Genomic DNA, 17,657 nt, shown 5'->3' on the forward strand with positions numbered 1-17,657 from the left:
TAACTGTTTTTCCTGGTGTTTCTAAGAGGTATATTCAGTGTCTTGGGTCTTATTTCCAAAGGTGTTCAGTGTTTTCTGAAACTCTAGTATGTAAGTACTAGAGGTATGTGCATGCACATAAATAATAAAATCAGGAAATATCTTCAAAGTCTTGTGTATCCACCTGGAAACATTTTACTGGTGCCCTGCTGTGACTATGCTGTATCATAATTTGATATGCTCTCCCTCGGTGCTGAACTGAAACAGTCCCCAGGTCTTGTTTTCATAACTGGGATAAATCTGTGATTCTGCAGTGTGCTGCAACCTCCCTGAAGGAGAAAGAAGTCAGAATTCACACTTGTCATCCTTATTTCACCCAAGCACCAGTTTTATGTACATCTGCTGAGTTACTCTGCATTTAGTATTTTTTTTCCAGTGTATTGCTCCTCCATTGCCTTGACAAAGAAATGGTCCAATGTTTTTAGTCTTTTTCGTTGACAAAAACTTTTTGTTCTGATTTCTTTGGTCAAAGTGTCTTTCTAAACAAATCATTTCCCTTCAGATTTCTTGCAAATGACTGCTGGCATCTGTGTCCTGTGTTCTCCCCTCCCATGCAAGCACTGTCCTGCAGGACTGAGGCAGCTGCAGGTGTCAGACCTGGTTACAGTCACTCAGTGACTCTGGGTTCCCACAGGTGAGATTGTCACTTCTGCACTACTTCAGCTGCCTGGCAAAACATCATTCCAGCCCAGGACCAGAATTCCAGGACATAGGGGAAAAAAGGGCTTGTGTTGGGCTTTTTTGATCAGCTTGGCCACAACAAAATGTTTAGCCTGGCTGTTGGGTGCTAAGATAAGGTAGCTCGTGGCACTTTCATCTCCCCAACTTCTGCTCCACTCCCTCACCTTTCCCAGGCAGCAGCAGGTTAAACCATCTGCTGAAAATCAGAATTCACAGGGTAGGTAATGAGGAACAGTGAAGCTACAAGAACAGAGCCCTGCAGGGGCAGGAAAACACTGACCCAGCCACGAGCTCAGTGTTGGAGGAAGCGCTGTGCCTGCAGCAGGCTCTGGCACACAGCCTTGTAAACCAGCTGGGAACCTTTTTGGGTTTTTTTCTTACTGAATGTTAATGTTTGACTTTATCATCTGATGCTGATTGATGGATGACACAATCCCAGTTCTTCCAAGAATCAAACTGGAGTAGCATTGTATAAGAAAAATGCTTAACAACTTTCTTCAACTTCTCTTTTTCTCCTTTTTTTTTTTTTTTTTAAGAAACACTTTTTTGCATGGTTTCTTTGTATTTCCATGCAGAAGCAGAAAAGTGACCCAAAACATGCAGAGGGAAAGGTTTGATTTTCAAACTTTATTATTCATATCAGAGCATACTCTATAGACTTCTTACAAACAAAGATTTGTCTGTATGAATCCAATGCAGTAATAGCTGCCCTTTTAGAATTAACATCTCGACAATGAAATGTCAAATAAAGGGAAATACTTGTTGTATGAAACAAGATTAATGTTCACCTCAAATATGAAACTGGCATTTAAGCAGGAGTTTCTGATAGAAAAGAAGTTCCTGTGGTAGCTGTGTGGGGAGAGATGTAGAGAATGCCTTTGCTATTTCACTTAGTTTGGTCTCTAAAATAGAGAAAATGATTAATTTTGTATTAGTACGAGTTCAGCTTCCATTAATGCCACTTCCATGCATCCCTAAGAAATTAAGGATCTGATTACAGAACTTGGTTTTATTGTCTAGTAATTGTGGTACAAAATGACTGTTGCAAGAAATTATTTCCCCAGGTAAGAAAATGAGCACTCAACGATATATTGGTAATGATGAAGTAAGAAATTTGAGAATTACTTCTTCACCTAAAATTCATGGTTTATTTCATAGTTCCACTGATGGGATTTTTCATTTTCTTCAATGATCAGTCACAACTCTCACCCCTCTGGTATGTATATACAGAAGTGTTATGTGCCAGCCTCAGCAGGTACAACCACAAACCAAATGAGCGTTTTTACAGAAGACAGTTTGCTTTTATAGTGATCACACACTGATGTGAACATAGACTAAAAATAACAAATGTTGTTTTAATAAGGATTTTTTACAGTAGGCATAGATATAAAAGTTTTTTCAAATTATTTTCACAGGTATCACTGAACATTTCGTAGCTGTCTGTTACAGAAGCACCGCCAAGTGCTTTGAGTCTTTCATTTATTATACACAGTTAAAATATATTACACTTCTGAAGGTATCTTAAATCACTGAACAGTTTTGCTAGCATCTTAATGAGCCAAATGGGAGTAAAAGGCAGTCCACATTCATGATGTGAATATACAGTAAGGTGTTTGACATCCTATGAACTCATTGCTCATGTTCTCAAAATAACCATGGTGATGAGACCTGAAAGACAAGAATTAAGAACTAAACACTTCTATTTCACTCAAAATAAAACATTTAAAATAAAGAGTTTACCCTGTCACAGGCCAGAAAATATGGTAGAAGTACACAAATGCATGCAGAATGCATTTATATACACACTTAAATATTACAAGTATCACTCAAAATTTTGACATAGTCAAAAATCAATGCTGACATGTGGTGCACCTAAAAACCGAATGTCAAAGACGGTAGAAATACTCCAAACAATTATTGACCTCTCTACTGGAAAACCTTAACATTGAACTTTTGACTGGGGTAACTGCAACACCAAACCCCACTCCTCATGGGGGCCAGTTATGGGCAGTGTCATTCAAATGCTGAATCATCAGTAAGGCAGATCACTTGAAGGCTCCAAGGCTTTTTTTCTGCTCTGTGAATAATAACTGATCAAAGACCAGTTTTAACAAAGATGTTAAGCTTCCTTGTCAGTTTGCAGAGGGAGCTTTCAACAGACTCTTTGTTGTGACCTTTAGAGAGGGAGGAAAAAAAGGACTGCTCTGATAGAAGTTAAAAACTATTAAAACCAGATGAAAACAGGAAATAGGGGCTAATAAACCTACCCATGACACACTGAAAAGTTCATTTTAATTATACGCTGATACAGGAAAAAGTACAAATCTGCAGTTTTTAGACATGGGTTATATTGCACAAGGTGAGGCAGGTGGAAGAACATAGGGGCTCCCTGAATTTCAGCCTTATGTAACATCAAAACAACAATTTATCAGTTCTTGAGCATTCTCACTTTCTTGCAGGCTCAGATGATGTCACTGTAACAGCTTTTCACTGCAGAAAGCTCAGCTAAAACCTACAGATCTCACCATGGATAAAGACATTTCTGAGACTGTTTTATCTCCTGCCACTCCATACTGATGGAACTTGGCTACTTTATGAAGATGGTGAAGGCAGAAGCACTGTCTTCCATTAGATCAGCAATTTATCCCTTAAAGAGGAACTACAGCTCAGCTATTTATCAAGGTCTGTACTGGTTCAGACAATCAGTGCTCCCACAGCTGCTGGATCCTTAGCTTGGATCAACTCCATCATCTCAGAGAACAGCAGAGGCTTCTGGAGAACAGCCTGCACCACTTGTACAGGGGCTTGCAGACAATAAAGGGTTTAACTCATTTCTGTAAATCAGATACTTCTCAACTACCCTACAGTCCTGTTGGTGTGTATAACAACCCTTTCCAATTAAATGCTCCACAATCCAGTTGTACTTCCTTGTGGAACAAAGTGGTTTCAACTTCTCAAGAGCAATTGACTTTCTACACAAGCAAGAGCTGCACACAAAAGAATCTGTCCATGAACACTAAAAGCACTGCCAGCAAAGAAGCCAAAACCTCTCAAAACTTCATAGGGAATCTAGAAACAGGTTCAGCTCTTGCAAAGTCAAAAGACTTAAAACTACAGCTGACACCAGCAAAACCTGGAGTAATTTTCAAAAGCAGAGATAAAAACAAAGTGAGGATTACTGCAAGGTCCTGATCTGAGAATCCATCAGCATCAGCTTGGGCAAAGAGCCACAAGTGAGATTTCAAACCACTTCAGCAGATGGACCTTTGTGAGTCAGCAGAGTGTGCACGAACCATCAAGAACTTGCTCCTTTCCCTGTCACTACCTCACCTCTAGCTATCAGTTTGGAGCTGCCTAGCTCTTTTCCTTTAAATCCTCATTTCTGCCAGGTAGTGGGAGAGGAGAACTGATTTTAGTGTGACTGTTCTTCAAATCTGAAACAGTTATAGAGAAATAGTCATAACGAATGAAATGTGCAACTCGTCTATGCTAGCTAATGCAGGAGCAAATCAGGAAGAACTGTGGATGGTAGAGGTCTCAGACAGGGTTTACATCAACTTATTGCTACATATATCAACTCCTTATTAAACAGGTACTGAGAATCAGGCCTTAAAAAGCAGCTCACAGGGGGCTGGAGAGAATAACACATTCTACATTCTGCAATAGAGTAACTATTGCAACGAGAGAGTAAGAAACAGCACATTCCATTCAGGTGTGTTGGCAGATGACTGTTGCTGGCCCATCATCAAATAATGCTGAAATTAGCATGTAGGGGCCTGTGTGCAATAGGTATCAACTCCAATCTGGTCTAAAACACTTACAATAACTAATTTACCCTGCTATCACCATAGCTACAAATAAAGATGTAAGCTGAGTTGCAAAACAAAACCTAATGTGGGGCTTTGTTTCCTTGCAGTTTTCCGAGGCCGCTGGCAAAGACAGGTGAAGTTTTCCAAACTCAGATTTTGTAGGAAAATGTTTCTAAGATCCAAAGTACTTACCTAAAACATAAGCAGCTACTAACTTTTGATTCACACTTAAGTGGAGGTAGAGAGGCACCAGGGATTCCATTTCCCCCAATGTAGGTAGCATTAGTGCTGCAACACACACCACTCCAAGGAAGACTGTGAGTAAACTAGGTCCCGACGAGGCAGTTCTGTTTTCTGAAAAAGCAAGACAGCACCAATTGTAAGGAAGATCTAAATAATATAAACATTAAATATTGTGCAAAAATGTCTGCAGTACTTGGGAGCTGAAATATCCTCAGATTTTCCTTTCTGCTCTGGAGTTTGCAGGGGGTAGAAGACAAGCCTTAAACCCACCCTTCTAAACCTTCTGCATTCTGCAGTGGAGGAGGCTGCTCCCTGTTCTGATGCTGGAACTTGTTTTCACATGACTTCCCAAACCACTCCCTTCTGGAGGAACAGAGCCTGCCAGGCCCAGTTGCTATATATACACACTCAGGACAGCTGGATGTTTCAGCAATGCTTGAGGTTCCCTGTGCATCCTGACTCCATTCCTTGATAAGTTCCTTCAGTGATCAGTAATCAAGCAGTTAGAGCACCCAAAAGACCTGCACAGGCAGGAAACTGCTCACACCTCCTGAAGAAAACCTGCCTGCAGCAGGAGCACAGGTTCTTGGGCCAGATGAGCTCCCCTTCATTCTTTACAGGATTCAAGGGCTCTACCTGAGCCAGTCAGTTTAGATACCACAAATCAGTCAAATTTGAATCTTTAAAAACTGTGAGAGTGAACCACTCTGACAGTCCAGTATTATCAGAATAAGAAAATGCAAACCACAGACAATAAAGAGTCCTTCATAGTCTTTATTGTCCTGCACTTTAACAGCTGGAACATCCTCAAAGGCCCACTGTGTCATCTTTGAAAAGAGCTGTTAACATGTTAGCTGAATACCTCTAACCAAATCCTTAAGACCCATTGGAAAATAGCCAATGTTTTTATCAACTTCTCCTGTCCTCGGCAACTAGCAATATGTGCTCCATTTTAATTCCATACATCTCTTATTTCCAGGTTGCAGGTTGCAAAACTGCAGTTTCTTTGTTTACTGCTTCTTCTTTTACTGCAATATACCACAGTCAATGAGAGCTTTAAGCAGAGAAAGGCATTTGGAATAAGACCAGTATCAGACTGTTCAGGATGGCTCAGGCCCTCTGTCCTGGATCAACTATCACAGGAACATTTTGTTCTGTGAGCCCAGAGACCTTTGTAGGTTTGCTTTAACTGTGTATCCTACTAATATCTATTATGAGAGTTTTTTTAATAAAAAGTGTTTCACCAGCCAACAAACTCAGTATAAATAGTGAAACACCCACTTTAACAATATGAATAATCTCAAGGAGATTAATCTATTTTCTGCAATTGGTTTTTGTTGTCCTGAACAATAAAACAGTGACAAGAACATTTCAGTATGAATCACTAAAAGTAAGAAGAATCTAGACCATCAAGAATCAGTTTAGATTCATTTCAGGTACAACTTGACACTTTATATCCTATCCATTCAATTTAACTGTCTGGCCCAGGTTTTCAAGACTGTTGATTCACTTCCTCACTGTGTGTATGAAACACACAGAGTTTTCAGCCACCAACTGTGCTCTTGTGTTCTTGTGGGACAGACAAAGGACAGGGCACAGAACAAGGAGCACTTTAGAAGATGTTCTGGCTATATTTCCTGCTCATCAGGAAATAGGGGATTAAGGATTTGGAGCAAACTCACAAGGGGCATATGTTTTGAAAGAGCCCAAGGGATAAACTAACTTAGCATCCTTTCACAGATAAATTCCCATTGTCTGTATGAGAACTCCTGCTCCAGAAGAACAGTGGATGCACTCTCCAAGGTATGACATACAAATACAGGGCAGCAAAGGGTCTTGATTCATCAAGACAGCATAAACAGAATAGCCACAGTTTGGGCTCTTGTATAATGTCATTCTCAAGTGATAAAGCAGTCTTACAGGTAAGCAAAATGAATTATTTTTAAATGTATTTCTGTTTATATTTTAAAAATGTTTTAAGTCTAGTTACTTGAGATATTCAAAACTGATTCAGAACATCAGAGTGGAAAAAGATTTCAGCTACCTGGTTGACACAAAGTCTGCTCAAAAAAGACACTTTCAGCCAGGTGTTCTTTTATTCGTTTTTCCTCCTCTTCCTTTTGTTGTTGTTGTTCCTTTGCAGATGGAAGCAGAGTAGCAATAATTTCCTTTTTCCCTAATGCTTTCCTCTGGCTCTGCTCAGACACTTGGAGACGGAATTTATCTATGACACCATAGTAAGAAGCCCGAACGTCTCTGTGACGAATCACACTGTAGAAAAACAACATTTTCAAACAGATGAACTACTAAGAAGCATGCCTGTTGAGGAATTACATTCTATATCACAAAGTCTGCCCTCTGTCCCCCCTCCTTCAGATAAACTGGAATAATCCAGACCTCCATTACCTCCTCCACCACTCCATGTTCTTGAAGACTTACCTTACCTCCTCTCTCCCCTCCTTATGTTTGCTTTAATTCCCAAATACAAATGCTCCTGGCCAAACAGGACAGTTAAGTCTCTATCCCAAGCCCATCTTTGCCCCTGCTGCCAATTGATGAAACATCAATGATCTGAAAGAAGCCTCCTCCTCCTGTATCAAAGTTGTTTGATGCTGGCCAGTGATTTTAAAAGGATTGAGGGGACTGGAGTGGCCAGGGAAGGAAAGGAGCTGGACAGGTGTTTGGCAAGCAACAGTCCAGCTTCTGGAGGAAACCAGGCTCAAAGTTTTATAATTCTACTTTCTCAGAAGCAAAACCCATTCCCTCTATAGACAAGAGTCAGCCAGGGATTTTCAAAATCAGAAACCCACCACTGAGAGCATGGAACCTATAAAAAGTACAGCTTTAAAATAGCTCTGATCAACAGCAAAACAGACCTCTGAGCAGTGCTGTGCTCAACTGCCTCCTCTCTGCATTTGTGATTCATCATGAGAATACATATCTAGCATTGAAAAGCTACAACATTTAGGTTTTGAAGTGATATCAGCTCTTAGGGTAAATAAGGATTTCAACTATTTTTCCTAATGTTTTTCGTTAAAGGTTATTCTAAGTTTCCAAGATAACAGCAGCTGATCTGAAGAACATACAAAGAAGGTTGTCATCTTATGAGGGGGGAAAAAATGACTGTACCCTTAGAAACACAGAATAGTAGTCTTAAAATTGCTTCAAGAAACCAATCTTTGTGATACTATATACATTAAAATGCTGCAAGAAATGGATTTTTGTTTTTCAGTCCTTATTTAAAGGAACTATATCACATCAAGATATCTACAAGTATTAGCACGTAGCCAGTGCTTGCAACTGGTATCTGGTTTGAATGGACTATTCAACACAGAAACAGAGACCAAGTCATCCCCCCAGCAAGAGGCTGCAGTGATGTTTTATGTCACTTCAGAGTCAAAGGAGAGTGCCTATGACAGGCTTCCAGCAAGTGGAGTGTTGGCTGGGCAACTGCCTTCACTAAAACAAAAGGCTTTTTCCCCCCACAACCCTAATTCATCCAGCTCTCAGCATATCAGCACAGCAGACCAACTCTGATTTCTTCCTTTAACACCTCCTTTTAAGTTGGCGTTCCTACTCCCAGTGCCATGGTACCAACTACCAACCTAAACAGAATCTTTACATAACACTGAGCTAGGAAAACATGTATCTGCTGCCAGGCAAGGAGATATTTTCTGCAGACCCTTCTAAACAGATACATTCTCCTGTTTCTTTTTAGAGACCATTGCATAATTGGAAGCTCTGTAGAATATCTGTTTATCTGGCAAATGGCCACACTTGCATAGTACTGCTCATATCCTAGCAGTAAACACTGTCCTTAGACAGCAACCACTGGAGTGGGATGGGGGGGTTTTGCTGCACAAAAAAATCCCCTTGGAACATGTGTCTGTCTTATTTTCCTTTATTTAATAAAACACATTTGTTTAACCAAATGTAATCAAGCTTGTGTAAATGTCTTCTGAAGAATGGAATAGCTCACTGGTACACTGGTATATTCTGACCAGTTTAGTTCCATTTTTAGTATTGTTGCCCCTGCTTACTGAAACCTTCCAGTTCCATGTTCTAAACTTCCTTTCTATTTCATGAGTCCCTGGAATTTTTCAAATTGCACCTAAGGAAAACAGTCTATAGGAACAAAGAGCCATTTCCCAAGAACAGTTATTATTTTTCTGACAAAGGGTTTCTGTATATGGCCATTTGTTAGAGAGTCCAGGTGGTGTTTTACAGTTTGGAAAATGTCTATTCAAAAAGTTCAGCCTGCGCTTTTAGGTACTTCAGATTTTCTTCAGCTGTATCTGTACATCAGCACAGAAATAATGTGGCAAATAGAAGATAAAAAGAGTTGGTCTATTTTAGCTTATACACCTACTCTCTTTCAGCTTTCAGCAGCCTACAGACCCTGCAGATTACTGTGGTCACTTAGGCAGCCTCCTTCTGTTCTGAGTTACTGGGCTGAGACCTGACAGGAGAGATAAAGGGCAGGCACAGAGATCTGAGAATGAGATGGGTGGTCAGGATGAAAGGTAGGCAAAACTACCTTTATTTACATGGCCCAGGAAAATGTGCTCAGTAGAACTGCAGACATTTCCATTTTGCCAATCTGCAAACAAATATTTCTCACAAACAAATCTCAACCCTGGGGGTTTTGCTTTTCTTGTTATTTCTAACAAAAAGGTGCTCAGAGAAGGCTCATATTACTCTCGCTCCTGGTTTACAAACTACATTACAAGATGCATTTACTGGCATTTTATTTATGCCCAAAGGCAAAATTAAGGATATATCTCCAGTACAGGAGATCAGGAAAACACATCTTTATCCAACTTACGTATTATGACACACATGCTGTCATTTACAACCTCTTAAATAATAAAAGAAATTAAGATAATAAAATGTTGTATATTAGGAAAAAACCCAACCAACTTCTACTTACATATCAACACAGCACTGAGGCTTCACTGCACCAGTAGCATCCACCACCGCATATTTATTTGGAGTTGTACAAAGAACTGCAAGGAAAAGGACAGGAGTGGTAACAAATCATGAACTAATACATCACCAGTTCATCAACAGATACATGTAGAGAGACGAGTTTGGTTTTGTCATAGATATGATTTTTACATGAATTATAATTGGACTGTTCAAGATCATCAACTAGCCCTTAAATAGAACTTAACCTAAGAAACCCACCTTTGAATTTTAAGGCAAACTCATAGGGGTTATATAGAGTCAACACCTGCTTGTGTGTTGACTGGTCATCTGCATAAAATATAAGTTCTGTAGGAAAAACAAAAACAGGAAGATTTCCTTCCACTAACTCTGGCTGTCTTTTTTGTTGCTGCATTGGCACTGAATCCTCCTTGCTGCTTCTTGTGTTCTTATGCTTTTGTATCCTCAGAGACTTCAGCTTTTGAATCGTTTAAGAATTCCAAAGCATTTTGGCAATTCTAAAGGAAAAAAAAGGGGAAAAAAAAGAGAAAAGGCAAGAAGATTATTTCCATAAGTCTATACTAAACTGAGGCAGTCAGCAAAGGTGCAAAAATATAAAACATGATGCTTGATTATGAATCTACCTCTACTTATGTTCCTTCAAAAACACTGAAATAGAAAAAAATATTTGCACTGGGCTTCCATCTATTTAACAAACTGCTACAAAATAAATGGATAAGCACCTCTCCAGTGTATCATGGCAGCATTTGGGGGCCCAGCCCATGACTAGGGAGGCTTATGCCAGGTCTTTACAACACAAACCAATCCATGACAGCAGAAAGAAATCCCATCCTTGCCTCAGGACAGCAACACATCAGAAACACGAGGGCAGAAATGAGGAAACGCAAGGACACTGAGGCAGCAGGAGTCACTGTTTGGGCAGGAACCTTTCTGTGGGGATGACCTCCCTGGATGAGGTATAACAAGTTAGGAATCTCCTCACCTAGGCACCCAGGTATGTCAATCCCAGGGATTCAGAACAAAGGAATGGGGAACACCCTCGTGCCTTGTTTAAACCAAACTCCCTGTTCCAACTGTGTAGTTACAGGTAATGAATGGAAAAATGACTGGGATGAGTAACAGCAAACAGATTTGGGATTCGCTATTTTATTAAGAGATGACAGGTTTTCTACCACCACTACCTCTAACCAAAGTACAATCATCACAATTCTCCCTCTGCCACCCCCCACACAGTTCTGGTTTATTTTGAGTGACATTCCAGAACTAAAACCAGAACCAATGACCCAACCAAGAAACAATCCCAAATGTAATTCATAAAATAAAATTAAGGCCAGACTCCTCAGCACATATACCACTGACTCAACACATGACAGAGAGAACAAAGTCCTTCTCCTCCCCCGAAGAAGGTCATATTTTACTGCAGCTTCTATAGATTAATTATCAAACTGAAGGTGTCCTTTGAGGTCTAACTTTATGGCAAAAAGTATTGAAACGACAAAAAGTTCCTACTGACTCATTAGATGTCATTTCCACTTCCCACAGAGCTTCTTAAAATAAGGTACATTCTACCTCTTCTCCAGCTCAACACACTGGATAGTTGCACCTTTAAAAATTTAGCTTCTGAAATTTCTAGCAACAAACAGCCCAAACACTATGAACAATCAAAAACAAATGCTTGTTTCTGCATTCTAAACACCACAATGATCATATTTCCAAGCACCAGATACATATTCCACACTTGAAACATGACACACATTCATGTGTTTACAAAAGTATATCTGTCATACCATCAGGTTTACAGGTTCTGATTCTTATTCACAAACTAAGCCTTTAATTTTATTTATTTAGTTATTAAAAGAGCAAATTATTCCTGTAGAATTCAAGTTCATGGATCTCACTGGAATGTCTTTCCCCATGATCCAGTTCCTTTTCAGAGCACAGGTTTGTTTCCACTTCACTGAAATGCTACTAATAATATTCTGAAAACAAATCCCCAATGACAGTGTTCCAAGCTGATGTTCTGTTACCTTATTAAGAAGAGTCTAGAAAAAGAAATGGCTCTCTAAGTGGCAATTTGGGTTCTGAGTGCTTCTTGGAATTACGGTGAATCCTTTTAGTTTCAGTAGAATCAACAAACTCTGGAATGACTTTGTACAGCAAGTGTAAGTATTATTTCTTGAACAACTTCATGCACTATTGCAAAGTGAGTTTCATTGTTCCAGTCAAACATATTAAGATTATATGAAAAGCTAATGTGGAAAAACTGCCAGCATGCAGGAACACAAAATACCTTTTGATGCTTGTCATAGGCAGAAGATTAAGAATTATTTATTTAAATTTCTTATACCAAAGTTAGCTCAATGCAGTATGCAATAAGAGTATGTTGGAATCTTTGGTTCTCATACCTATCTACACTTTGCACACCATGTGTAACAGAAATACAGGCAAATTTTGACATTAACAAAAGCGATTTTTCAAATAAATGTTTTCAGCTACCATTAAACCAACAGCAAGCCACTGCTTCACAATTTGACTACGCTTAATACAATTTTCAAATAGTATTTATAATAATCAGTATGATTTTGATGCTTTCGTTTTTTATTTAAACACTGCACATGTTTCATTCCAATTCCTGGCTTCAACCCACATCTTCAGTTTCTTCAGCTCAGTCCGTGGCAAGCGTTCAGTGTCCAAAACCCCACAATTCTCAGAATCAGAGGAGGTATGGATCACTATGCCTACCAACAGGCTCATTTTTGTTACACATCTGTGGAAAACAGTGTGCAAACCTCCCAGGATTCCACAACCTGCATGTAGAAAGCCACCAATCTTAAAAAAGAATATCCCATTATTGCTTCCTTTTCCTATTTAACTTGGCTGGATGAGGAGCTACCAACCCAACTTGTAAAAGTAACGTCTGGCAGGCCAATAGCAGACACATTTGCTGACACAGCAGTGTCATTCAGGGTATAAACTTCTGTATTCCTGAGCAAACAAACCAGCACCCTTTTTGAGACAACAGTTTTAGCTTAGAAGTCACCTTGCTAGAACATCTCACCAAGTGACAGCAGTAAAAGCACTTTTCCCAAAGACTGGTGGATAAGCCACACATATGGTAGGGAGATGTGATGGTTTAGTACTGATACTCTTGATAACAGCACAGCTTTCCCATCAACAAGAAGCTGCCAACACTCTTACAGAGGAAGTTTGTATCACCACAACTTCTTTGCCCAGATTAACCCCACAGAAGCTCTAAAGGTGAGAATAAGGTCACATACCCCAGACAGTTCATGAACAGAAACTCAGCTCCTGCTCTTCTGCATCTCCACTGCACCACAACCACTAAATTTTGTGGTCAACGGTCACCATGAATACTTGCAGCACATAATGGTAAGTACAAGCAAATCTGTCCTAACCCAGGATCTGTGGTGTCATGTCTGTGATCTGCACTGCACAGATGGGCTTCTCCCAGGATGGAATTCCCACAGGAGCAGGGATCTGTCACAGGTAACATTTGCCAGGGCCAGCATGCAACACCTGAACAATGCCAGCTCACTTCCCAGCTCTTTTTGAAGTCCTGACAAACAATTGTCACTGGTATTTTTTCAGCACAATAGGGATCTTTCCTCCATGAAGTTACTAAATATATACTGCTGGTGTCACAATAGCACAGATCTGCCAGTGTTTCCTTTGAATTCCCTTTCTTCATAAATTTAACTAGACAGAGAAAAACATGAAGCGAAACGTAACTTCTCTCCAGGGTCAGAAATAACATCCATTGTGATTTGTTTTTACTTAACAAGTATCTGTTGAATAAATAAATCAACTGAGGAACTTTTTTGTTCCCATTTTAACTTCCAACAGCCTCATCACCATGGCTTCCCAGGGCATTTGTTGGCTGTTTTTCTTCATAACAACTGCAAATAACTCTACAGAATGTCATCGGGTAAACACTTCATTCAGGAGAAAACCTCTTTACAGTCATGCCTCCACACTGCTGCTTTAAAAGTTGCCTAATTACAGTGTAATCTACTTTTGTTACATCTCATGATCTACCTCCTAAATCTACCCAAGTCTTTCTACACTTTATACTCAGTAAAACTGATGCTTTTTGAGCACATATTTACCAAATAAACCACAAAGTCTTCTTCAAAATTCCCTCCTATTCCAAGCTGAGCAATCGCTTTAAGCTACATACAAATACAGCATGGGATCTGAAGCACACCATAAGCATTTTGTTTCTTCAAAATGTTTTGAAGGCCTCAACGTGCACTTACGCAAACCAATGTTTAAACTACCTGCAATTATTTGGGAGCGTCACCCAATGATGAGAGCACAGAGCCAGCAGCCAGGATGGCTGGATTCCATTGTTGCTAACTCTGTCACTGACACTCCATGACCTTGAGCAAGTTGGTTAACCTCACCTAAATCTGCTGATCTATGAAGGTGCACACACTCTACAAAGTATTTCAGTAGGCGGAAAGTCCCCTTTGAACCCGCAGAACTGCTCTGATACTTTGCAAAACTGCTACTGTTTACCCCTTCACGGGATGATGAGAAATGTCACCAGTAACTGTGTCCAGGATGCTGTAAAATGAAATAGTCTGAGAGCATTAACTATTAGCATGGATGACCACACACATAAATCATGCTGACACTGACAGCAAAATTTATTAGGACCACATTATTGTTTTAAATGCTGAAAAGGTGACTAACAAAAGGAAATATTCAAATACAACTAAGAGGCATGAAAAGCAGTGAAAAATTAAGTAACTGCTGTTCATTGCTTCTGATCCATACTGCTACAGGCTCACAAGGATCCTAGAGAAGACATTCAAGGGCAAATGTGCTTCAGTCTCTATTTCCCCACTTTAAATTTGTGTTTAAGGCACTAAACTGGCTGATTTCTAAACGTGTGTTGTGCTGATTAGCGCTGCGTGGTCCCAAACCGCCTCGGCTTAACAGAGGGGAGCACTCTTCCCCGGGAGAGCGACGGGAGCAAAGGCGTTCCGAGCCGTGCCCACTGCCGACAGGGCACGGCGGTAATTGCACACTCTTAATTGATCCTCTTTGTTCTCCAGCGAGGAGCAGCAGCGATACGGGCAGAGGCAGCTGCGCGATAACGGCGCCTCCCGCAGCCGGCCCGGCCCCACCGCACCGCCCCCGGCCCGGCCCCGGCTCCGCACCGCCGCCGCTCGGAGAGACCCCCGGCCCCGCGGCCGGCCCCGCACCGCCCGCAGCGAGCCCCGGTCCCGCGGGGAAGCGGCGCCAGGCCGGGGCCTCGGAGCGCGGCCGCCGCCCCGCTCCCCGTCCCGGCCCCGCCGCGCTCCCGCAGGGCCTGCGGACGGCAGGGGCGGCAAGCCCGGCCCGCGGGGCCCGGGACCGGCCAGGCCGGGCCGCGGGTGTCGCTCCGCTCTTCCGCCCCGTGCCCGCTGTCGCCCCCCGCCCCGACTCACCCGCCCGGGGCCGCTGGTGCGGGCTGGCGCGGCGCCCCTTTGTCCGCCCGTCACTGCGGGCAGCGCTGGGGCTGCTGGGACCGACCGACCGGCCGCCGCCGCCGCGTCACCGCCCCGCCCGCCGCCCGCCCCCGCCGCCATGTCGGGGCTGCCCCGGCACGCCGGGCTCCGGTGGGCTCGGTACCGCGGCGTTCGCCGCTGCTTCGCCCGCCCGGCAGCCCCGCCGGCTCCCCGGGCAGCGGCCGGCCCGGCGCTTCGCACCTGCGGGGAGGTGTTTTTAATAATACTGCACCTCACGGCACGGTTCCCGAGGTCCGGCCCTGTCCCGGAGGGGTTCCTGCCCCGCTCCCGGCTCCCGCTGCGCTCGGGGCCGCCGTGTGCTCTGCCCTGCGGGTCGCAGAGCAGCTCGGGCTCACCTCGATGCCGTCCCGGGCTGAGCCAGAACAGAAGGGTTAGCGAGCGAACATCCAGGCGTGACCGCCCGTTCACCCAGCAGCGCGGCTTAAATGGGACACGCCGTCCCTGTAAACACTTCCATGCTCGTAGCTTTGTTCTTTTTCCTCTTATTTACTTAATGTGCTTTCATTCAGTTAGGCTGTTTGTGGACTTCTGCTTGTACTATGCATTATCCACTATATCATCTTCCCTTGATTTTTCCCCCAACTTCCCCTCTGTATAATACAAACAAATCCAAGTGTAATCACCACCCAGTATCATCCCAAACTTCAAGATCTTTAGTACAGCCAAATGTTTTTGTTGCAAGTCAAGTGGATAATTAAAGTTTATATTGAGCCACCCAGTACAGGATTGCAAAATCTTTTACCCATTACCAAGCTTTACCCTTCAGTGAAATGAACACACGTCCGTGGTGAAATAAACACAACAGCCATGAGTGTTTCACAATAACAATGAAACAATCCAGAACAGGAAGTAATATATTTAAAATCATGGAAGACATTAAATAAAGAAATTCTAAAAAATATATTTTCCAATTTAGACAATGTGTGTGAACTAGCACTCACCTTTTTCTGCAGATCTAATAGTTCATTAAGATGTTCAGTCTTTCAGCCCCAAATTACATAATATTGTTAAATTATTCTATAGAGAAACATAATCTTGTCAGAATTTCTAAAAATGTATGCAAAGAAAACTAGCAAAATATTTTGTTTCTTGATGAGTGTAAATCAGTTCAGATTTTTACATGTTTAAAAATTTTAAATGTTTAAAATCGTGTTTTTAAAAAGATTACCAGACTTCAGCCTTTCAGGATTTCAGAAAATTATTATGATTTTACTGAGTATTAATCCAATGGAGGGTGTTTCTCATTTTGGAAACCTGTCTCAGAAGAAGCAGCAGACATAAACATGTTTCAGAGATATTCAAATTAATAACAAACAGAATGATCAAATAAAAACATAATCTCAAATGGCTAGACTTAAAAGCACGTTAATTAGACAAATTGGTATTTTCCAGTTCATCCAGTTCATTTACAAAGAAAGTTCAGATTCTCTAAAAGCAGGTGTTATGTCTGTCTCTGTAAGCTTCCCAGGATCCAACTTTTGTCTGTCACATTTGATAAGGTTTGCATCCACGTGTTGAAAATCAGGAATTGATCTGGTCTCCTTCCTCTCCCGCCCATGGATCACAGTGTCCAGGTTGTTTTGTGATTTTCAAAAGCCCTATTCTAACTGCAATTAAATGAGAAAGCTTGTAGGGGTGTGAGCAGGACCCGGTGATGCTCTGTCCTGGCTGCTGGTGCCTCGGAGAGCCCAAAGCCGCATCCCTGACCATTGTGCAGTGACGCGGCCTTGGGAGGGACTCCGCCACCCCAGACATTCCCAAAGGAACGTGCGTGCCATGGCTGCTGAACCTGCACCGAAACAACCCAGAGCTGTTTGGTTTGGGGCACGCACCGAGCCTGGCTCGGCCCCGTCCCGCTGCTCCTGCCGTGCCCCGCTGCCCCCGGGGATGCGAAACCACGGAGAGGGCGGGAGCGGGTGCTCAGCGCCGGCTGCTCCGGGAAGGCTGCTCGGGGACATGGAGACTGCTGCCTGGTGTGGCAGTAACCCGGAGTGTCTCACATCTGTGCCAAGTTCTCTCCTTTATCGTTAGGTCATTGGTTCTTTTGCCTTCTCCTTTTTGGGCTGCTTTATTCTGCCCGAATAACCAATTATTTCTGCAATTAGAGGGAGACTGAGGTTACATTCCTTGTTTTGATGCTGGTAGATGAGAGGAGAAAATGGACGAAGAAGACAACACAAGTACAAATGCAAAGGAGCAGAGTCATCAGATGCAGTGAAGAATCTGCAACAAGTTTGTCAGGTCACCTTAAGTGTGAACCAAGGTGTAAAAAAATGCTGTTCCTGCAGCTTATAATTGGTCCTTTGATTTTTTACCTACCTTAGGAACTGCTGTGAGTTACTTAGAAGCATTGGCTGGTCTTCTGTTACATAAAATATTGCCTCCTTATAGCATGAAACCT

At 42.1% G+C, this 17,657-nt stretch overlaps 1 protein-coding gene across 2 annotated transcripts; it reads right to left on the reverse strand.

Moving 5' to 3' along the window:
- Nucleotides 1-1,332: 1,332 nt before the first annotated feature.
- On the reverse strand, nt 1,333-15,569 carry MOSPD1 (motile sperm domain containing 1). 2 transcript variants are annotated; one of them, XM_059859467.1, is made up of 6 exons: nt 15,468-15,569; nt 9,960-10,216; nt 9,703-9,778; nt 6,817-7,043; nt 4,722-4,883; nt 1,333-2,388 (listed from the first exon to the last, which is right to left on the reverse strand). In XM_059859467.1, the coding sequence occupies exons 2-6, from the start codon at nt 10,111-10,113 to the stop codon at nt 2,357-2,359; spliced, it is 651 nt and encodes a 216-aa protein (XP_059715450.1). In that variant the 5' UTR covers nt 10,114-10,216; nt 15,468-15,569; the 3' UTR covers nt 1,333-2,356. The 2 variants fall into 2 exon arrangements, with proteins under 2 accessions (XP_059715450.1, XP_059715449.1); XM_059859466.1 differs by lacking the exon at nt 15,468-15,569 and adding an exon at nt 15,176-15,281.
- Between the last annotated feature and the right edge of the window lie 2,088 nt (nt 15,570-17,657).

This window comes from Haemorhous mexicanus, chromosome 14, assembly GCF_027477595.1.
Source record: "Haemorhous mexicanus isolate bHaeMex1 chromosome 14, bHaeMex1.pri, whole genome shotgun sequence".
Taxonomy (NCBI): domain Eukaryota; kingdom Metazoa; phylum Chordata; class Aves; order Passeriformes; family Fringillidae; genus Haemorhous; species Haemorhous mexicanus.